The following is a 21,476-nucleotide window of genomic DNA, read 5'->3' on the forward strand; positions in this document are numbered from 1 at the left end:
TAAGCCTACATTTCCAAAAAAGCACATAATAGGAGAATACGACAGTACCTGATTAGATTTGGTGCACTTTGAAAGTGAACCTCTTGTAATGTTCGCCATTAGTCTGCACGCTCACAGAAATATGATTCAATTTTGACTCGGAAGGCAAACACTGTGAGCCCACGCTGACGGACGACACAAGACCGCCAACGTTACAGAAACCGTTACGAGAACACAGGGGCTATAATGAGAACTTTATGCATCCCATAAAAAGAGAAATATTTTATCCGATTCGTGCAACTGAATTTGTTGCTTGAGAAGATGCAGTTTCAAGATCAAAATAATAACAATACATTTAAATGTTAAATTACATTCTTCAAAATGAATTTAAGCTATATTATTGTTTTAAAACAAGTTTTTTTTAAAGCAAATCCCTCAGGCAGACAGCAGTAAAACAATGGGGAAGAAAAGTCAACAGTATCTGTAGAAAGTACCAAAACAACCCAGCTGAAAACAAGTAAATATCACTAAGTATCAGAATATGAGGTTGTACATTTCACTAAATACTGTTTAAATGGATATGGAAGGACTCAATCCATGTGGTCAAACTACCACATTCAGCTGAGACGTATAATAATTGAACTGACAGCAAAAAGTGTATGTTGTATATTGGTGAAGTACAGGAGCCCATCAGAATAGGCAAAGCTACAATACGGGAATCTTAAGGCCTACTGAACAATTCACAAGGCAGGCACAGGATTACAAAGGTGCCATTAATATTTATAAACCTCTCTACTCATCAGAACTTTAATCTGTACCTGATCAAACATTGAAGCCCAATTTTGTTAGATAAAAATGTAAAACTACAAAAAGAAATATAACACTTTGAAGGATGGGAATGTGCTTCACACAAAAAATAAACACTATCACCAGTAGTACTACTTCTGATTCTGGACCAACCCCCCCCGGGCCTTAGTAAACATGTACATAAATTACAAGAAGTAAAGACAATAATGTCTGATTCCCTGACACATCCAGCTACAATGCAGTGGAAGAAAAATATAATTAACAGAATAAGGGTACCACAATTGTTCGCACCGTTGCTCAAATTTGAAACAGCAAAATTAAAGCTTACAATTCCCTTGCTACTGAAGACAAACAAGGTCATCTTCCTTTTGAGTGCAGCAATCGTTTAAATAACCCGTACTTTCAATGCTGTTATCTCACTGATGTGGGGACTTCTGAAGCTCAATATTTGCCTGTACTGGGAACACTGTCATTCACAGACACAGTCAGTGTCAGGAAAATACATTAGCTCTCCAACAACTGCCGACACATCTCATAAAATGAGACTTTTTCATGAACAGAAAATGGAGCAGTGACTAGAGCTACTGTGTGTTAAGCTGCATTTCCACCTGAGCCTCTCTTATAACAAAAAGCTTCCTATAGACTATCATTAGTCTCCATTTCCTCTGCAGTGAAAGATCCATAGAGAAGCTGGACATATTAAAAAGTGCTGGCTGTTTTTTTGTTGTTTGTTTTTTTAACATGTCAGACTATTGAAATATATAGTAACCATGTTACACTGGCTGCCTCTGTCCATCTCAGTTATGTAGGTCTTTGTGCACACACACACAGAAAAAACGGAGCGGTCACAGTCAACGAGATGAAGCCTGGACAAAGTCTGGCATAGGCCTCTTCCCTCGGGGTGGTTTAGGGGTGAGAGCATTTCTAATCAGAAAAACTTCACCAACAATGCTTCTTCTGTTTATTTACTCTAGTTACTTTATTTACCCCAAACACAGAACTTATTTGGGCAGGATGTCAGCTATATTAACAGCTGTCAGGGCAGATTTTGCAAGTCATTTTAGATTTTTTTTCCCATCTATTTTTTACTTAAGCCATTCTTGACCAATTTACTAGTTGACAGTCCCCTTGCTCTTATTTTGAAATATTAGTTGGCGTTAACCAGCTAGCCCCGGCCCTTCCAGTCCTATTTTCTGCCTTTCAGCAGGCTGACCAGAATTTCTCATCTCATGGACTCAGAATCCAGTCTTGGACTCCATTTTTGTAGGTTTGTTTTTTCTGCTCTGTAGATGTGACCACTAACCACAAGACCACTAACAAACATCTGCAGCAGGTAGAGAGCAGCTCACATGTCACTACAGCTGAGAAGAGCAAAGACAATCATCTCCAAACACAATTCAAGGAGGTGGACGTTTGTATCTGGACAATTCTGAAGCATGAACGACTCAGAAATCAACAATCGCTACAGCACGGTGTCGTGACATTATGTGTGGCGATATTGTATAAATACAGGCACATACAAGGGGACTTGAGTCAACTGGCTGCCAGCTGGATGTATTCTGGTTACATTCCTATAGAACGGGAAGGTTGCTGAGCACAAATGTGAATTTCTTTCTATCTATACAGCAACAGAGATTTGAGATTTTAAACAATTCACCACGGTTCATTTCTTGTATTATCAGAAATAGATTGCATGTAATTGTCAAGTTGACCCCATTCAATCGCAGACTGATAATAGACTGACCCTGTCTTGTGGCAACATTTACCGCAGGTTTTAGTGACAGTGTTGGTGTGCTTGACGGTCTCATTTTGTATCAAAAAAATAAATTGAGTTAGATAATGTTATCTTATTGGATAGAACTGTTACAAACATTTACTCTGAGGATGAAATTTGCAGTTTAAAAAAGGTAATAAATGGTTAAAATGTAAAAAAAAAAAAAAAGATAAACGCTAAAAAAAAAAAAAAAAAAAAAAAAAAAATCACAGTATTATCTTATCGGAAGTAAAATACTGTAATAATAATATATTGTGGGGTGTCTGGTAGTACCCATCTAGTGGACAGATAGCTGAATATATCCGTTATTTATTTCTCCCAAAATATTTGAAAATTAAAAGAGTCAGAGGGGCACATTATATGAGACGCTATTTAATTTCATTTAAAAATGTGTGGGTGTACGTAATTTCTGGGCACATTTACAAAGGCACCCCTGGTACCACCACAATTACAATCCAATTCTGAGCAAAACACTGCACTCTCTAGCTTACTCAACCACAACTGCTCTCTTCATATATTTTTTTTTAGAAAAACCAGGCAGACGAACCAAATCTGAGTATTGTGCTTAACAACAGTAATCTCTGATATAAGCCTTAAAGTAAGCAAAATAAGCAACTGCAACAACTTGAAGTAAGATGACTAAGATGGACTGGCTGAATGCTACAAGTTTAGTGCTGCAAACATTATTACCACTGTTCCTAAACCAAGGGAAAACACTGTTGCACAAACAAGAGCTTTTTGGAGGTAAACATTTCCCAGAGAATTTAATCTTTAGACCTTTGTCCCTTTGATGGAAACATACAGAGTCCTTTCAAAGGCTCCTAGTCCCTTAGGAAAGTTCCTATGGTGGAAACACAGCTTTACAGAGCAAAAAAAGGAGTGCTCTTCAAAGGTGGATTGGTATATTCTTTGTTCAAATGCATTAATTCCAAATTATATTATTTTGATTAAAGTTAATCCCTTAAATGCACTAGATGCTATAGTCCCTGCACAAGCTGGAAACAATGGTTTGTACCATACTACTGGCAGCACAGCTTGTAAGTGTGCCGGTACCTTTGTAGGAGCAATAATTCAACATTCTAGAAACCAGCTAAATCCTTGATACGCCTCCTCAGAGCAGGTGTATCCTATTCATATTATCTTCAGGGAATACTGCACTCAGTACCTTGTACCAACAGTACACGTACCATAAACAATATATGACTGGCTCTTAAAACTACCACAGGCAAGTTTCAGCCAGAGGGATTAAAACAGGGTGGATTCACACCAATCAGCAACAAGATCTTCGGGAGGTTTTGCGGTTTCCATGGAGATCAATAGTACTACTCAAGAGCGCATGATCAATCTGGTCCTCAGCAGCCAGAACCTCCCTGACAGCTGCCTCAAACGCAGCGGTGACATTAGTGTCATCTTTAGCACTGGTCTCAAAGTAAGGGCAGCAGCCGTTCTCTTCACACCAGGCCCGCGCTTCATCCTCCCCAACCTCCCTCTGCTCCATGTCTATCTTGTTGCCCAGTACCACAAAAGGGAACCGCTCGGGGTCTTTGACGTCAGAGTAGTACATGAACTCCTTCTTCCAGCTGCCCAGGTTCTGAAAGCTCTGCAGGTTGTTCACGGCAAATGTGAGCAGGCAGCAGTCGGCGCCTCGGTAGAAAGGTGTACGTAGTGACTTGAAGCGCTCCTGACCGGCTGTGTCCCATATTTGAAGAGTGACAAGGCGTCCATCCACTTCCAAGTCCCGATTAAGGAACTCCACGCCGATGGTGTGGAAAGACTGGGAGTCAAACCGGTCTGTGACATAGCGGTTCATCAAGGAGGACTTGCCCACTCCACCATCTCCCAGTAGGATTACCTTGAGCAGCAGGTTCTTCCCACTCATCATGCCACCCACCCAACTAGGCCTCCTCACAGGGCTAAAGTCCTCCCCACTTGGTGGTAAACTGGGGTGAACCTAACCTAGAAACAGGAAGGGTGAAAACGAGATGTGGAAATTACTGCTGGTCATTGGGATATGAAACATAATGACTTCTCAGAAAACATTTAAAAGCCAAAGCAGTCTGTGGGTTTGTGTCCGCTGATGATTCAGAGTAGGTAATTAGAGGAACAGTCAGCAGCCACAGGATAACTGTTATAACTTGGAAGTAAACCTTTCTGCGTAATTAAAACCACATGACAGAAGTGTAATGGTTGACTAGCTTCAGGGACAAAATGACGGGGTGAAGGACCGAGATGTCTTCCAAAGGTCTCTGGCGTAGAAAAATACATGGTAGCAGACAGCCCTGCTGTTTACGACATGAAACTATAATACTGGCTAGTCCACACATTATGCACTACAGTGAACAGATGCCAACTACAGATTAGGAAGTAAAAATTAAACATTAAAGAAAACGGGGTTTTTTTGTAGTACATCATGAGGAAAACCCCGACACCACAACCGGCTGACCATAAATCCACTCTGTACAGCACCACCACTGCACCTGCGCAAACCACAAATATGTACCAGCTTGCCAAACTGTGGCTATTGGAAAACAAAAACTCTCGCTGAACTCTCTTGTCGATGCTGTTTGTGAAACTGTCCGCAGAAGTGCTTCAGAGAAGAAGTTAAATGGGAACCGAAACAGGTAAGACTTCTAAATCACGCCATGCGAGATAGTAAAGCGGTTGTAATGTATACCGGCTTAGCAACCCTCCCATCAAACTAGCAAGCTAGCCGACTAGTCTGATGCCTTGTTGACATTCCATCCCGGTCAGGCTAACCGTCAGCTCTAATTTATATGCGGCTCAGAAGAGTTTTAAAAAGCGACGCAGTTACCAGTAGCGACTATTGCAGTGGGCTGGTGTTTTCAAAACTGAATGCATATCGTAGAAACATTTATTTCTACTTACCCTGCTTCTGGTAGGTAATATTGCGTGGCTGTCCCGCTACCCTACATCTGACTGAGATTCAGTGTCGTGACGTGCGCGCCCCATCGCGGACATGCACGTGCACACCGCCCAAGCAAAGCGGGGTCCTAAAGCCCGTAAAATGAGCGGATACCCCAAATGATAAACAAACGGAAGTAAAAACTTAATCAAGCATTGCATTAATACACTAAATGCTAGTAATCTTAGTAGGCATCTTAGTAAAAAAAACATCATTTATATGCTTTGCTTTTTGTAAAACTGTGAGTTTGAAAATGAATGGATAACAACAATAATGATATTTTAGCGTTAGCCAAATAATTTTGGAAATTATCAGTACTGTTAATTTAGGGCATCTGTGACATAAATCGTACATTGGGTCGTGGGTAATCGTTTTGCTAAGAACTGTAAGTTTGTAACATTTTGCATTTGAGTTCAGTCTGAATAAAAGCTGGATTTATGAAAAATGTGCAAGAATTTTAGTAAATCTTACTATTTGCTTTGTCTCTTTCTACTTTGTTGTCCAAGCATAATTTACTTATTACCGATTTACTGATTATTTTCCAACCCATTTAAACCCAGAGCTGGACTTAATTTCCCTTCTCTAACAGTGGTTTAGTGACAACTATTCATTCTCTGAGATAACTAACCATCCTTCTTTTGACACATCTACTTGATGTGATGAAGTGGCCTTTCTGTTTCTCAGTAAACAAAACCAGATGCTCTGACCTGACGTTGAGCTGATGTGGTTTTCACTTCAGGTCTGCTAAATGTTACTCTGGATGCATTTCATGGCACTGACCTCACAGGGGTGGCCCCCTCTGCTAATCTCTGTGTAACCATGATGTGAAACTGACTTCTGGCACTTTTTACTTACACAAAAATCTGAGAACTGAGTTCTATTGTGAGACTGATATTATTTTTGAAGATCAAATTATACAAACTCTTCAACTGCTCATTCCACTGTTGAAGTCTAAATATCTACCGTAGACTTTAAAGTTCCACGTTTGACCTGTGAAAACTGAAAACTGGATCATGATTGGTTCCCCGCCTCATTCCAAAGTCACAAAGTCATCTTTTAAGTATGAGTTTTAAACTCTGGCCTAATTTAATTTAACTTACATTAAACATTAATTTGATTTACATAAAATTTAACCGATATAAATTTAACTTACATTAAATCAAGTCAACCGAAAAACCATCCAATACTGGACACACAAAGCTGCCTCCTCATTTGGAGCAAGCTAATGGCTCAGTCACACGAGCCATTAGCTCATGAATTTCTCAGTGAAATTTCTCCCTTTAGCAGAAACTACGAACACATCCTGCAGTGCCAAGCTTTATGCAAACGTTCTTCTGCACAGTCAAGCTCAAACCTCAAAAATGTAAAAGTAATAAAAATGCTTTTTTAAATGGGAAACATCAGATTTACACTAACATCCAAATCAAGATCTGCCAGTGTTGCACTGTAGTTAACAGCAGTAAAGGCGAACTCTTTTCTACTCAGCAAGACTGATGGCAATAAGCTGGCAATCTGTCTGCATTTATAAATTAGACAACAGTTATTAGCAAACCTTTGACAATCTCTCTCGGAGTGACTGTAGTTGGTCCAGGTCAGACTGTGACTGTTGCAGAAAGGTTGTCTCCTATCAGGTGACCTATGCAATCGTCTTGTGATCAAAAGTGGTCGTGAGAGTGCAACACCCTCAAGCTCTATGTAGCCATTTAGTTACCACAATCTCCAATTGGTTGCAGAATGTGACAAAAATTCAATACAATCACCAGGCAGCCACCATAAATGCAAGGAGATTACTGTCCCTTCCTTGTGACTGAGCCTTTACCTTACTCTGAATTAGGAGATAGCTTTGCAAGAAGTGTACCCACTGTGGCATGATTTTTCGGCTGAGCCGATTTAATGCAAGTTTCCTCAGATAATCTTATTTTAAGACATAAAGGATGTGTTATTAATTCTGCTAATGTTGTTTGCTTTTAGAATGACTTTTGTATTTGCTTAAAGTTCATAGAAATCTCTAGGGTTTTTTATTATTATCTTAAAACATATACTCTATGTTTTTATGTATGATTTGTTGTGTTTGTTGTGGCAAAATCCGTTAAGTATCAAAAGATTCTGAACTGAACCTGTCTGACCCAATCTTACTCCCGGGCTGTAGGTGGCGCTAGAGTGAGATATTTTTGAGACCTAGAGAAGAAGAAAATCAGGACTCTACAAAAAAAAAAAAAAGAAGTCAGCTGTTAACTGATGTTTGGGGCATCTCGTTAGCACTGCTCATCAAAGCGAGCTTACGTGAAAAGTAGCGCTAGATGTTTTATTTTGTAAGCTAAGAAAAAGCCCCTTTCACGTGTTTCCCGCGGAGATGATGGTAGGAAACAGTGTGAATATTCCGATGTTTCTCCATGCTCTGAAAACACTGGCTCTGTAGAGTAAGTCGCTGGATTGTTTGCGTAGCGGATCGCATTTATACAACCGCATTTATAAAGAAAAGCAATCATACTGCTGTCCCTACACAGTAATGTGGTGTTTATTTTGAATTTGTGTGTCTTTGTTCAATTCACCCCTGCAGATGGCGGGTAGGAGCAGACTACTGCCCTTTGCTTGTCTGGGGTTTTTCGGGGTCCTGTGCTGGGTCTGGGTCTCCTTTGCCTCCTTTCCAGATGACCAGGTGCTTCCCCTGGAGGCCTTGGATGCACTAGACCGAGGAGCCTTTCAGCCTCAGAGTGCTCTCTCAGAGATGGAGTTTGCCTCCGTGGTTTCATACAGAGGACCAGGGAACCGCGACCGTCGCAGTAACAAGGAGCTGCCCATTCTCCTCTGGTGGAGCGGTGGGCTGTTCCCACATTTTCCAGGCGACACTGAGCGCATTGACTGTGCCACGTCCTCCTGTCTGGTCACGAGCAATCGTAAGGTACCCGAGATACTTACCCTCCTAAAACACCTTTCATGAATCTCCTGCCTTGGACAGGAGGAAGATGCATGTACACATTAATAATAATTAGCTTCTCGGGTTGCTCTGCAACTAATCTTGGGTTTGATCTTGAAAGGTGCAGCTGTACAAACGGACAACATCTATCATCTTTTATGGGACAGACTTCCGGGCATATGAGGCGCCTCTCCCTCGTCTCCACCACCAAACCTGGGCACTGTTCCACGAAGAGTCACCTATGAATAACTATGTCCTCTCTCATGGGCCGGGAATCCGGCCGTTCAATTACACCGCTACGTTTCGCAGGGAGTCAGACTACCCCTTGACCCTTCAGTGGCTTCCTTCTCTGGAGTACTTGCTGGAGCCTGTCGCTGTGTCCTTGGAAGAGAAGAACCTCCTGAGGAGGGAGGGTCTGGCTCCAGTGCTCTACATGCAGTCTCACTGTGATGTACCGTCAGACAGAGACAGATATGTAAAGGAGCTCATGAAGTACATAAAGGTAAAGTGCAGAATAATTCAGCTGTGTAATAACCACAGTCAAAGAGATTATGGTCCTGTGTTTTTTGTTTTTTTTTTAAATGAAAGATATAGCGGTCCGTTACCCTTAATTTTTTTTTTCTGCTTTACACAAATGCCGAGATTCTTTCTCAGTGGTAAATATCTCTTCTTATTTTATTACACACTGCCCAGCAGATTAAAATCACTAATCTTTGTGCTTCCAATTGTAGTAGCAAATGTGTAAATGTTTTGTATAGAAAATACTCAGTGGAACAGCCAAATCTGTCATTGTGTAATAATTAATCTGTTCCCAGATATGCCCTAACTGTGTCTCCCATCTTTCCAAACATTATCTCTGTGTAGATCGATTCTTATGGGAAATGCTTGAACAACAAACCCCTACCAGAATATCTGGAGGACACAGCCACTGCTACCGGTGAAGAACCAAAATTCATGAATTTTGTGGCGCGCTACAAGTTCCACCTGGCTCTGGAGAATGGCCTGTGTCCAGATTACATGACTGAAAAGCTGTGGCGGCCTCTACACCAGGGGTGCGTTCCCATTTATCGAGGTGCCTCCGCGGTGGCGGACTGGATGCCCAACGACCGCTCGGTGATCATCATAGATGACTTCACCTCACCCCAAGCTCTTGCCGACTTCCTCATACATCTGGACGAGAATGACGATGAATATGCTAAATATTTAAAGTTCAAGAACCCCAGCCGCATCACTAATACTCGTTTGCTAGAGTCACTGAAGACCCGCGAGTGGGGGGTGAATGACATGAGTAAACCCAACTACCTGAATGGATTTGAATGTTACGTATGTGACCAGGAGAATGCTCGATTAGCTGCAGAGCATGCACATAAAAAGGCCCCTAAGACAAATCAACCACCTCGGCCTAAAATGGCTAATAACTCTCACATGGGTTGCCCGCTCCCCAGTCCGGGATATGGAGACGTCAAAGACTTACCTTCAGATGATGGGTGAGTTTGTCTTTAAATGAACAACAGCACCAGGTGTGAACACAATTTTTTTTTTTTTCCCTGCACTGAAATGTGAACAATAATGTCCTGCGGGGAGTGAAATCGGTCTGTTTTAATAGTCTAATTAAAATATCCTCTGTGATGAGCCTAATCTGTTTGTTTATCTGTCTGCAGATGGTTGCAAATATGGCCTCAGGATTACTGGCAGAGCCTCGACCAAGCAGAGGGGCTGGAGTCTCTGATAAGACACAACGAGTCAGACCCTTCTCTGCTGTGGAAGCACATCCAAAGCATTGCTGTGAGCAGAGCCAAAGGAAAACACTGACACAGGCCTTGAAACAAACAGAGGATGGAGTCCGTCCAGGATTATAGGAGTGCCCCAGATTATGTATTCCCCCCTCTTGTTTAAATGAGGGAACGAAGTACACATTGCTCATAGTTTTGCACCCAAGCCAACCCCACCCCCTTTTTACCCATGTGAGTAGTTTAGTTATCCTGAAACAAATTTTGCTATTTTGTTGAGCTGACATTAAACTTTGCCTTCATCCCACGCTCAGTAATGGGAAAATAACATTCTAGACTTTTATAAGCGAATATTTTCCAACCGGTTTTATCACCGTAGCTGAGTTTCCATTATATTGCCCATAGTTAGTATTAACTACTTGGAGGACCATTGTCCCAAATGGGCACACTCTCATGGGATGCGCCTTTTCATTAGACTGGGGCAGAGCCAAAGACTTGTCCTCTGTACCGTGGGAGCTCTGCCTAACTGTGTGTGAAGACCATCAAGACGGTAGCCAAATGACTGCATCAGCTTCTTTACAGTTACTCAGCAGGTAGCTGATGGCTATTAGCTAAAATCCCATTTAGATGCAAAGCTATTGTGACTATGCAAGGAAAATATTATTTTGCCAAGCAGAGGAGAGGTGCAAATGTAAATTTAGTACAACCTCGCATTGGGATGTTACCAGAATTCTCAGGATCAGCTCAGCTTGGAAAAACTCTGATTTTTATGTTAGAATATCACCTTGTCTGACAATTTTCTGTTACATCATTTAGGATCATGTGCAATAACTACCAATCATTCTTTTCTGAAACACTCTTGACTCATGTATCTGGTAGCAAACTACTTTTATATGACATGGATACACCAGGATTATAGAAATTGTTTTATTTTGCTAACAAAGCATCATACATGCAAACACTATTTTGTATCAAGAAGAGCAAAAATTAAGTAAACATTTTGTAACCAAGTTCTTTTTTTATTTTATTTCCTATTGTTGCTAAATTCTTGTATCCCTCTCACCAGTATTAATCTGTTCACATCCGTGTGTGATGTTGGACAGACGTATCCTTCATAGTAAACCGAAGCAGATAAAGCTTTCACCACCATCAAAACACAACGCAAGGTTTTAAAATATGTCATTATCAAGTTTAAGAAATCATACTCGCCGGTCACTTTAAGCTACATGAATCAGGAGTTCAAACAAATGCAGTGCAAACTTTGAAAAAAAGAGCAGTTCTCGCTTTGTGCGCGAATTAACATGACAGAAAGGAGAGAGAGGAGGTCTGCGAAGCTCTTGATGATCAGATGGCCCTGTAGCAGGTCTCGCAGTGGACTTTCCCACCGTGCAGGAACATACTGTGGAGAAGGTCTCCCATGGGTTTCTTACACATATCACACTGAAAGATAAGAAAACCACGTGATAACGCCTTGATGAGAAATGTTTGCAGGAAAACGATTTGAGCCACAAAAACGTAATTATCTGGTTAAACTTGCCTGGACTGGCAATAACAACAAATATGATTATTATTATTTAGGAAAAAAATTATTCATTGTATCTGACTAAATTACCTTGAAGCAGGAAGGATGGCAGTTGATGTTGAGGTGCTCAATGGTAATCTTGGCATCATTTCCCACCTGCTCTCCGCAGTATGTACAGGTAGATGACGGTGGGATCCTGGAGTAGCTGATTGAGAAAAGATAAGTTGATCACTGAATCAGGAACAGGTACAGTGCACTGAAGCTCAGTCTGGTTGAATAAGATATTTGGAGTCCTATGTGAGGGAAATTAATAAGTGTAAATAATCCTTTGATGTCCATGCTCAGCCTCTTAATGAGCAGGCTTGGTGGAATTTCTGCCCTTCTGCTTGCACGTATCTAGTTTTGTCAGTAGCGGAAATAACAAAGTGGGGGAGAAAGAGCTGCGGCTTATAGCTGTGGTTGCGGCTTTAAAACGCGTTTAGGGAATAGTCTTGTTTATGGAGGTGCCGTAGGGATAACCAAGAGGCTACACATGCTCAGCACTCGAAATATGTAACTGAAATATGTCAAATAGTGTAAACGGTAAAACAAATGCTAGTAGTTGCGATAGAGATACTAAAAGAAGAAGGTGAAATGTAAGCACCATGGCAACCCCCACAGACTCACATGTTAAAATAATAAAAAGGAAAAAAACAAAACGTGTTTACAACCTGGTACAAAAAATGTTTGTCTTTTTTATCTCCTTGAAAACTGCAGGTGCTCAGTCATAACTGCTATCTGTCTTCGAAGCAGAATCTCAGCTGATTCATGTCACTGAATTTCTCAACTGTGTCTACAGAATCTCTGTTTTTTGGAGCATTTTTTAGTCTGCCAAAATTGGATAAAATATGGCTTGCTTTGTGATTAATTGTACCAAACAGCAAGCCACCCAAGAAGCCTGTGCTCAAGTTGTTTTTCAGTTGTTGTGTTTTTTAATTAGGTGAATTTCTAATACTCTTTTATTTTTGTCAGTGCTTATTAGCAGGTATCCAGAATTGTAAAATAGAGTTTATGGCTCCAACCTGCCAAACAGGCTATCAAAATACTGTCAATTTTGAATACAGGAAATAAAATGTAGCCAAAATGCCAAACAAGCATTTTAGCCCTTGCATGCTGTTTGAAGCCAACTTGACTTAATGTGACAGCAGTAAAAATACCTAAATATCATTCTCCATCTATTCTCCTCTGCTTATCCTTGTCATAGTTGCAGGGGGGCAGGAGCCTAGCCCAGTGTATGTATGTATGTATGTGTACATATATATATATATATATATATGTACACACACACATACATTTGTGTATATATAGTTCAAACTTTGATAGAGAGACGTCTAGGTCTGGTTCAAAAGTGAATGTGCAGTATTTTCCTGCCATAGGTTAAAATGTTGCTCTATAAGATTTATTCCTGAAACATGTTCAGATTTATAAACAGTGATTCCAGCTGAAGTACTTGAACTGTGAGAACTGAAAATGGACACAGTAGCAGCAGGTTAAACTTACACAGCTAAAAGGGTTTGAAGTGTAATTAGGAAGGAGTTTTGAGAAACCCATGAATACAGTTTAAATGACATTAGTGGGGGGAAAAAGCTGAACTGCCATTTAAAGAGCAAGAAGTGAAAGCAGTTAAAGTATTGAGAGAGAGGCAGAGCTCAGATTGTGTTATTACCTGGAGTAAAGAGATGGGCTGCTGTAAGAATAGCTGGTGGAGCTTGAAGTCAGGTAATCTGACCTACTATTGGAAACAAGATCAATGAGTAAATCATCATGAGGGCAGTGCTTGCAGTTTTTTAAAGCAGTATTTTATATCAATATGGCAGTTGACTGTAAATAATTTATTGGCCCCACCTATTGAGCGTGTCTCTGGGGTTCTGCGTTGCATTGACATACTCCTTCACAAACACAAACGGCCTTAAAGGAGAGGCAAAAGGTGGGTTAATACACATAGCTCAAATATATACACAATTGTGGTCAGAGGTTTGCATATACTCATCATGGGTATGAATTTCATGATGATTTTTTTTTCAAGGGTGGAATGATTGCATGACATACATCTTTAATGGCTTGAAAAAAATTGGATACACAACATAAATATTTTAATAAGTAGTCCTAAAGCTTCAATGCCTTTTAACTTGACAAGCCAAAGCTCGCTAACTTCTCATTAGTGAACATGACTGACTGGTAGTTTCTCTTTGCCAGCATAAAAAGGATTTGTTTTAATAATACTCATTGGACTGACAAATACTCAGATGTTCACTGAGTTCCTTGGACTTTTCCATTGTTCCAAGAAGGAGAATTGTAGATTCACATAAGTTGAGAGCGTCTTTGGAAGCCATTTCTAAACAACCGCAGATTCCAGGTTCATCAGTTCAATCACCACTTTGCCAAAATCCAGAAGAAGACTCAAACTATCACAAATTGCTCCTGCTCCAAAATCGACATTTTCAAACTTGAGTGAAATTTGCGGTTGTCCTCATGGACAGATCAAATGCTTTCAGGAGAAAAAGATTTATGGCCAGACAAGACAAAGATTGAGTTATTTGGTCATAATGATAAGAGGTATATTTGGAGGAGTCAAAGGTGAGGCTTTCAAACCTAAGAACGCTGTCAAGCATGATGGTGGTAGCATCATGCTCTGGGCTGGTTTGCTGCTAGTGGTACTGGTACACTGCACAAAGTGATTGGAATAATAAAGGAGGACTACCTCCAAATTCTTCACCTTTACATCCAACCAACAGCTAGATGGATTTAATGTGGACACAACTGGCTGTTACAACAGGACAATGATCCCAAACACACATCAAAACTGGTTTTGAATGGATAAGGCAGGCTAATATTATGGAATAAGCTTCCCAAAGCCTTGACCTCAGTCCTATTGAAAATTTGTGGAATAGGATTAAAAGCCGGGTCCTTGGTAGCAAACCCAAGCAATTTAAAATAACTCCAATTCTTTCAAGAAGAGCGGTCACATATCCAGCCAGAATTATTCCAGAAGATTGTTCATGCCTACCGAAAGCATCTGAGTGTAACTGGCTAAGGAAAATTTAACCAAATATTAGTGGACGTGTATGTACATATGTCTGAGCCTGTGTATGTATACTTTTCAACAGTTCAAAGAAACAATTTAAAGCCCCAAATTATCTTGACGTTTACACCCGCCATGAGTGTATTCAGGATTTTGACCACAATTACATATGCTGTCAATCCAAATTAAATGTATAGTTTGTACAGTCACTCACTTTTTGGTTTCAGGCTCTGGGGTTTTGACTCTCTGCTCCTCTTCTCTTATGGTCCTGGAATAGGTATCAAAACTGGAGACATGCAACGTGCAGCAACATTAGTCTCATCTTTTACTCAATGATGGCATTACAGTGATGGGTTATAGAGAAAGACCCCACATCTGTCAAATGCAGCCCAGGAGATAATCACTTCTGCCACTGCTTGTTAATGACAGGCTGGTTAACGGGCTGTGATTTGACAAAAGGACATCTTTAATACACATCATTATTCTGACATCTGGAGGCTGATAATTAGAGGGAAGGAAATGAGGGCAAATTGAAAGACAATGGAAGAGCAGATCTTGTCATTCAACTTCAGTAATAGAGTTGAAATGGAAATCTGTCTAACCGGGTGTCATGATGGAGTTACGGGTAACTTTCATGGATGACTTTCAGTTACTAACCATTTTCAGTTACGCCTACTAAAAATGGCTGCGTTACAAAGAGACAAAAGCAGATCCAGAAGGTGAAAGCGTAACACAAACCCACACGTGCTAAATATTCGATGGCGTGCATTTGTTTTTAGATACATTTCATAAAATAACCATTTATTCCACTCGTTGAAGAACAGGTAAATGTAAGTTTCATGCAACACCGCACCATTGCTCAAATTTCTAGAGGCATGAAAGGATTTAAAAAGAAAAAAAAAAGGGCAAGCCAGTGTTGTTACGAAAGTGAGAAAATCAACAGACGAGAGAGAAAATAACCCTCTGCATTACGCTGTCTGACTTTACAAGATCATAAACTTACCGATCCATGGAGGGCTCAGGCTCACTGCGTATCTCCCTGGAAAGTAAAGAAAACAGTGTTAGACTTTTATAGTAGGCTGAAGCAGTCAATAAGCTGGACGCAATCCAGTAAGCGAGACCGCTGCATTTTTAAAAAATGTGTATGAAACTGATCTTTCTGGCTCACAGCTCCACTAGGGTCACGGTTTATTGACCAGATGTGGTCTGCTTTATATAGTACTGCACCACTGCCTGATCTGAGGCCCTCCTCCCAAGCAGTGTGATTGTAACCTCCACTTATACATCTTCTCATGCTCTTAACCTGAGCCCTTCTAATCTCTACAGTTTTCAATCTCAATACGCAAAAAAACTCTTTTCCCTACCTGATGGTAGTGATAGTTGTGACCGTTTGTGTATCCTCAGTGCTACAAAAGAGACAAAATTCCTGCATTATAATGAGTTTGTACAGGTAAAGATAAGACAATATTAAAGTTTTAAAAGAAAAAAAAAAAGAACAAGCTGAAAAAGTTAATTATTCTCCGACTGAGCCGGGAGGATGTTTCATCTTGTGTTCAGCTTTCTTTCAATTAAATGCTTGACAGCCACTGAATTTTAAGGTGCTATAATCACATCCTACTAAAATAGTTTCAAAAAGGTGCTTTAATGTGCATTTAATGAGCTCAACCATACCGAAGATACCTTCCCTGCTCCTCTTCTTGCTTCTCTTCTTCTTCTTCTTCGTCGTCGTCCTCCTCCTCTTCTGTGGGGATGGTATAGACAGTCGGTGATGTCCATCGGTCCCACGGAGAGTCATTCTCAAGGGACCTTGAAAACAAACAAACAAAGACATAGCAGCATTGGAAGATGGCCGGTTCACATGATGTTTATTCTTCCAAAGACAAAAAAGGTAGAGGGGGGAGGGGGGGGGGTGTTTACCTCAGTTGTGAGGGAAAGTTGTAACAAATATATGTCTGACCTATTTTCATCAGCGCCAGTGCACAATGTCTTCCGACTCGGTGAGCAAGGCGCTGCAAGAGTCTCGCTACTTCACCGCGGTGAAAAGGGAGGAGGTTACAGAAATAAAAAGGAGCCAATATCCAAGATCACTTACTTCCTCTCAAACATGATGACTGTCTGTTGATCTTCAGCTTGGCCTTCTGCTTCTGGTTGCGCTTCTTGGCTGAGAGGGGAGAGACATTGAAAGGCTTTTAACACGCAATGGACACGGATGGGTGAAAGTAGATGAATGAAGCACAGAGTGTATAGTGTGGGGGTGCAAAAGTACATCAAAGCATGTCATCACCTCTCCTCTGTGTTCGACTCCTGGACTGTGTTGGTTTCCCATGACCGCTGAGTGCTGATGTTAAAACAGCCAAAGTGGGGAGAGATAGCAAGAGGGAGAGGGAGAGGGGGAAAGGATTTGGGAATTGTGACAGATGAAGCACATCAGACAACGCTCAAGCAGGAAGGTTTGAGAAAAAGATTTCTGTGGGTCTGCACTTTCCCTTCCACTCCCATTTCTCAATCATAGATTCGTCACAGAAGTATGCAGCTGAGTTGGTTCAATACCTTGTTTTGTCAGTGTTGAAAGGGATGATGTCATCTGCAAGGGACCGCAAGGCATTACTGCCCATACTGTCAGACACACAAGAGAGAAAGCCATCAGCATGGCTCACTCACGAGTATTTCTTTCTTTCGTTCTTTTTCTTACATTTGCAGTTTAGTTTCCTATAATGAATCATTTCAGGGGCAACTTTGTTTCAGGTGCCAGAGAACGTTTCTACAGATTTCCCAATGGCAGGCAATCTCCCTTTCCTCACAGTTCCAGTGTAATTGGTGTGTAACTGTATGAATGGGTGCATAAAAAACTCATTGTGGAGGACTTTGTAGAACCCCCTAATGCTAAAAATGTCCCCAATACTCACAATATTAATTTTTCTTAAGCTGAAACATGTAAGCAATAACAAACTTATTTTGTTTCTGAGCTCTTTTCCATTAAAGCAGGTAATGCACTAAAATTAAAATTAAAACAGAAAACAAATAAGTAAATCAGCTTGAGCATGTCAATAGATCCAGACTCCTGGTGCTTCTTGCATCACATCTACTGATTATGAATAACAATTCTCGCATTAGCTTACAAACGAAAGCAGTTGTAGTAATGAGGAAACCGTGTGCTAACATCGGCGCCACAAACAGAGGTTACAGTATCGAAAAAGGGAATTTGCATTATCATTCCCGTACCTGTTGATGGAACTATCAGAGAGGGGCTGGCGCAGGTCAGAGGAGCTGGAATAGAGAAAAGTGTCTCATAATCAGAAACTGCTGAATTATGCATGCTGAGATGCTATCTGTCTTGCAGGAAAACAGTCATAGCTCCAAACCAATATGATTACCTGTTAGGGGATGTGGTCCCTATCGGATATGGATCAAATGGATCAGCCGAGCTGAAAAACAATTTCACACTGATTTCACTCTCAATTGTCAGCGTTGCCCATCTTGTGTCGAAGGAATTCTGATCACATTGACTCATAATGGAAAGATTTAATGCAGTTTGAATGGTAAATAGAAACACGGAGGGACGTGGGGCAAAACTCAATAAAAATCAGAATCAGGATGTTGCTGACAAATGGAAACACTATTCCACTGCTGAACAGCAAAATCTGCGGACTTCAGGATTTCTTCACCTAAGATTAACCCTTGAACAATTACACCAACCCGGTCATTTATATTACCAAGCTGGAGTGAAACCGTGTGTTATTATTTACTATTTTTAAGCACACTGGTTTGCATGTGACATGTGACAGTAAATAAACTACCTTGATTTAGTGACTACGGTTGTCACTGTTGTCACACGTGAGCTCCAGGGATCCGCATTGTCCTCTTCACTGCACAGCGGTGAGATAGAAGTAAGGAGGGCGGTACGGATGAATGGCATGATGGGAAGAGAAGAGAGGGCAAGTAAAGGTTAGTGTGGTTGTTCTCATACACTATTTAAAATGCCTGTCCTTTAGTAAAGCTCAAGATGCACTGAACTATTTAGCAATCACAAAAACCATCTGAATAAAGCACAGACTATAGCTTTGTATGCTGTCATGCTTTTTTAGGTAATGATCACAGTTTGGTCATTATAGTGACTCTGTGTCTCTGTGGGGTTCGCTGGCAGCATAGCTGCAGGCAGACTTGTTATAAATCATTACAAGCCGTGTGTATGGAATGCATTTCTTGGAAGGAACAGTTCTGCATAGATAGATAATTGTTTAAGAGCAGCCTGTCATCTCCCGCTACCTTTGTGTTTCTTTGGCTGTCTTGTCTGTCTGCTTCTCCTCCTCTCGCTGCATGCTGAGGCTGGTGGAGACAAAACAAAGCAGCAATACTAATCAGTACAGAGCATTCCCTTCTATTTCCAGTCGTGCTGCAGATGAAAGCTGGCTTTCCCTTTCAAAGTCAGTCGTTTCAGGAATTTGAGACTTTGGTTCTATTTAACGTGGAGCAGGAGGTTAAAATAGAAAATGCCAAACGGGAGCGGAGCCCTGCTTTGTGGATCAAACTGAAGGAGGGTTTATCAAAGTCTTTCAACTCAGCAAGCCGGGATCTTATTAATAATAAGGATGCATAAGCAAGGAGGGTGAGATGGGAGGAGAAGCCGGTCTGTCTCTTTCTCACCTGTGTGCCTCTGTGCCTCTTACAATGACATCATTTGCCAGAAGATCCAGAGTGCCGCTGGTCTTCACTGGGTTTGGCTTACTAAAGACATGAAACAGAAAATTGAAATATGGGGGAGAGTTCTCTTGAAACTCTACATCCAACTCTGGAAAGGTAAGCTGAGGTGGTATTTTGGTTTGCTACTGACAAGGAAGTTATTTTTACTCTTTTTTTTTTTCTTAGGAGAAAGAATTCTTCCTCTACCTGTCCATTCCACCAAGCAGATCCTGACTCCAGCGTCCTGGGCTGGGGGGAACAGGCTCTGCTGGCTCCTCTGGACTGCAGATGTAGAAAGAGGAGAGGAAGAGGAAGCAGAGAAGTTGATGAACAAAGGGGGATTTACGATTCAGTGGAGATTTCAGAGCTAGAACAGGCCAGTTGAGGTAAAGGACGGGCAGATTATAAGAAGCCCAACAGTGCCACCTTGTGAGAGCTATTCAAATATTTGCCACCGTGACAACTTTTTAATTGCGCAATTGTAACAATGTATTTTTAACAAACCCATCAGTGAAACCCAGGAGATCGTCTGTTATTGGTTCACAGTTGTTGAGCTCTGAATCTGGCTTCTGTTCAGCACTGCAGTACAGGAGAGGAAAAGATATATTAGTGCACCTGCTTTGGCAAGAAAGCATATATCTCTATATCAAATGTTTAAGTGCCACACTTAATCAGGCATAATTAGAGACACCCCTTGGTATCAGGCTTTTTGAGCGCCTGAAAATGAGATGTGCATTATTTTGTAATTACTTTGAAGGGAGCTCAGTGGCAGTTAGCCCTCATCAGTTTTCTTGCCAACACTGCTATGACAATAATGAGGAAGTTGTTGGTTTTATACCTGTTCTCTGTGGGGTGATCGTCCGCTGAGTCTCCTTTTTGGTTTGCCAGGGCTTCCTCATCATTCTTAAAGCTACTGAGGAAAAAGAAAAAAAAACAAAAGCTCTTATTATCAGATGGCATATTGTTGAGGCTGTGGGAACTAATGTGTCACTGCATTTCTGGTTTCTCCGGCTTTCATCTTTCTCTTCTGGAAGTACCTGGATGAACTGGTGTCGAAAGAAATCAGAGTGTTGGACAGAGCAGGGAGCGTGTCAGCAGCGGAGCTGTGAAACAAGATGGACAACAAACACATCACATTCCAGAGCAGCTTTGAATTACACATGTGAAAGAATGAGAGCAAACACACCTAAACAAAGAAAACCACTTAAACCACTGAAAGCATATTTTCATAACAACCATAGCTTTGCTTACAAATCATGCTCGAGGCTCATTATATACGTAGGTAGTTTTATGTTATATTGCTGGAGTGGTAGAAGCAGTATTAAGAGCTTTTACTTAAGAAAATAAAAGTAAAATTACATCCGGAGAAATATTTCCAGCTAAAACAGCTTTAAATACCCCAAAGTAAAACTACTCCAGGCAGATGAATGGTCCCTGTGAGGTTTTTATTGCTGTACTCTACATTACTGGAGCACTAGAAAGGACACATTAATGTGCAAGGAGAATTTTACTCTTGGAGCTGGTCTAAGTGGAAGTAATTTAGCTTCCGTTTCTAATGTTTCTTAGTGTGATCTTTAACAATCCACTGAATAAAATTATACTATGTTGATCTTTGTCTGTAAAATACCAAACCAAATGCCATATAAAGCAAATAGTAAGTTAATAGGTTATATAAGCTTAAATAAATTGTTATGTGCAATTATAGATCAACACAGTTACATTAAAGTGCAAATTCATTCAAGAGCTAGTAACATAACACCCGAGTTTATTCCATTCCACTTGTTGATGCTACAAAATGTGCCAGGACTGAATGGAAATCTGACCTTGGTTTTGGAGGCAATTTAGTCTGTGGCTCTGGTTCCATTTTGGGTTCAGGTTTTGTGTTCAGTCCAGATTCTGTTACAGCAGGCACTGGGACAGGTGACTTGGTGACAGTGGAGGTTGGGACAGAGGACACTTTAACATCTGATTTTTCAGGGGTTGAAGCCACATCAGGGGACACAGGAGCAGGCGACTTGGTGACAGTAGAGGTCGGGACAGAAGACACTTTGACATCCAATTTTTCAGGAGTTGAAGTCACATC

At 40.9% G+C, this 21,476-nt stretch overlaps 3 protein-coding genes across 7 annotated transcripts in view; 1 reads left to right on the top strand and 2 right to left on the bottom strand.

Moving 5' to 3' along the window:
- Nucleotides 1-2,787: 2,787 nt before the first annotated feature.
- rab9b (RAB9B, member RAS oncogene family) lies at nucleotides 2,788-5,558 on the bottom strand. Its single transcript, XM_005719720.1, has 2 exons — nucleotides 5,447-5,558; nucleotides 2,788-4,516 (listed from the first exon to the last, which is right to left on the bottom strand). Exon 2 carries the CDS (start codon nucleotides 4,440-4,442, stop codon nucleotides 3,831-3,833), a length of 612 nt encoding a protein of 203 aa, XP_005719777.1. The 5' UTR covers nucleotides 4,443-4,516; nucleotides 5,447-5,558; the 3' UTR covers nucleotides 2,788-3,830.
- On the top strand, nucleotides 5,049-10,994 carry fut11 (fucosyltransferase 11 (alpha (1,3) fucosyltransferase)). 4 transcript variants are annotated; one of them, XM_005719718.1, is made up of 5 exons: nucleotides 5,049-5,181; nucleotides 8,044-8,385; nucleotides 8,522-8,902; nucleotides 9,265-9,887; nucleotides 10,062-10,994. In XM_005719718.1, the coding sequence occupies exons 2-5, from the start codon at nucleotides 8,044-8,046 to the stop codon at nucleotides 10,210-10,212; spliced, it is 1,497 nt and encodes a 498-aa protein (XP_005719775.1). In that variant the 5' UTR covers nucleotides 5,049-5,181; the 3' UTR covers nucleotides 10,213-10,994. The 4 variants fall into 4 exon arrangements, with proteins under 4 accessions (XP_005719775.1, XP_005719774.1, XP_005719773.1 ...); XM_005719717.2 differs by lacking the exon at nucleotides 5,049-5,181 and adding an exon at nucleotides 7,688-7,903; XM_005719716.1 differs by lacking the exon at nucleotides 5,049-5,181 and adding an exon at nucleotides 7,688-7,842.
- A 49-nt stretch (nucleotides 10,995-11,043) lies between these two features.
- znf185 (zinc finger protein 185 with LIM domain) overlaps nucleotides 11,044-21,476 on the bottom strand; it is a 16,932-nt gene continuing 6,499 nt past the window's right edge. Inside the window, exons 13-33 of one of the 2 annotated variants that reach the window (XM_005719721.2) lie at nucleotides 21,217-21,476; nucleotides 20,431-20,496; nucleotides 20,232-20,306; nucleotides 19,898-19,972; nucleotides 19,601-19,675; nucleotides 19,358-19,438; nucleotides 18,980-19,039; nucleotides 18,511-18,579; nucleotides 18,088-18,138; nucleotides 17,936-17,980; nucleotides 17,264-17,329; nucleotides 16,998-17,051; nucleotides 16,806-16,874; nucleotides 16,385-16,519; nucleotides 16,078-16,119; nucleotides 15,717-15,752; nucleotides 14,928-14,999; nucleotides 13,537-13,599; nucleotides 13,358-13,423; nucleotides 11,743-11,857; nucleotides 11,044-11,570 (exon numbers count right to left, since the gene is read on the bottom strand). The exon at nucleotides 21,217-21,476 is cut by the window's right edge and continues 1 nt beyond it. In XM_005719721.2, the coding sequence (XP_005719778.2) occupies nucleotides 11,475-11,570; nucleotides 11,743-11,857; nucleotides 13,358-13,423; nucleotides 13,537-13,599; nucleotides 14,928-14,999; nucleotides 15,717-15,752; nucleotides 16,078-16,119; nucleotides 16,385-16,519; nucleotides 16,806-16,874; nucleotides 16,998-17,051; nucleotides 17,264-17,329; nucleotides 17,936-17,980; nucleotides 18,088-18,138; nucleotides 18,511-18,579; nucleotides 18,980-19,039; nucleotides 19,358-19,438; nucleotides 19,601-19,675; nucleotides 19,898-19,972; nucleotides 20,232-20,306; nucleotides 20,431-20,496; nucleotides 21,217-21,476 (1,671 nt within the window). In that variant the 3' untranslated portion in view covers nucleotides 11,044-11,474. The remainder of the gene's footprint in view (nucleotides 11,571-11,742; nucleotides 11,858-13,357; nucleotides 13,424-13,536; nucleotides 13,600-14,927; nucleotides 15,000-15,716; nucleotides 15,753-16,077; nucleotides 16,120-16,384; nucleotides 16,520-16,805; nucleotides 16,875-16,997; nucleotides 17,052-17,263; nucleotides 17,330-17,935; nucleotides 17,981-18,087; nucleotides 18,139-18,510; nucleotides 18,580-18,979; nucleotides 19,040-19,357; nucleotides 19,439-19,600; nucleotides 19,676-19,897; nucleotides 19,973-20,231; nucleotides 20,307-20,430; nucleotides 20,497-21,216) is intronic. The other variant, XM_005719722.2, reaches the window with a different exon arrangement.

This window comes from Pundamilia nyererei, unplaced genomic scaffold (assembly GCF_000239375.1).
Source record: "Pundamilia nyererei isolate P.nyererei 1_Seehausen unplaced genomic scaffold, PunNye1.0 scaffold00001, whole genome shotgun sequence".
In the NCBI taxonomy this organism is placed as follows: Eukaryota; Metazoa; Chordata; class Actinopteri; order Cichliformes; family Cichlidae; genus Pundamilia; species Pundamilia nyererei.

Coding starts and splice junctions, on each gene's coding strand:
- rab9b (XM_005719720.1), bottom strand. CDS start 4,442: ATGATGAGTGGGAAGAACCTGCTGCTCAAGGTAATCCTACTGGGAGAT.
- fut11 (XM_005719716.1), top strand. Junction 8,903..9,264: donor AGCTCATGAAGTACATAAAG/GTAAAGTGCAGA, acceptor ATCTCTGTGTAG/ATCGATTCTTATGGGAAATG. Junction 9,888..10,061: donor GACTTACCTTCAGATGATGG/GTGAGTTTGTCT, acceptor ATCTGTCTGCAG/ATGGTTGCAAATATGGCCTC.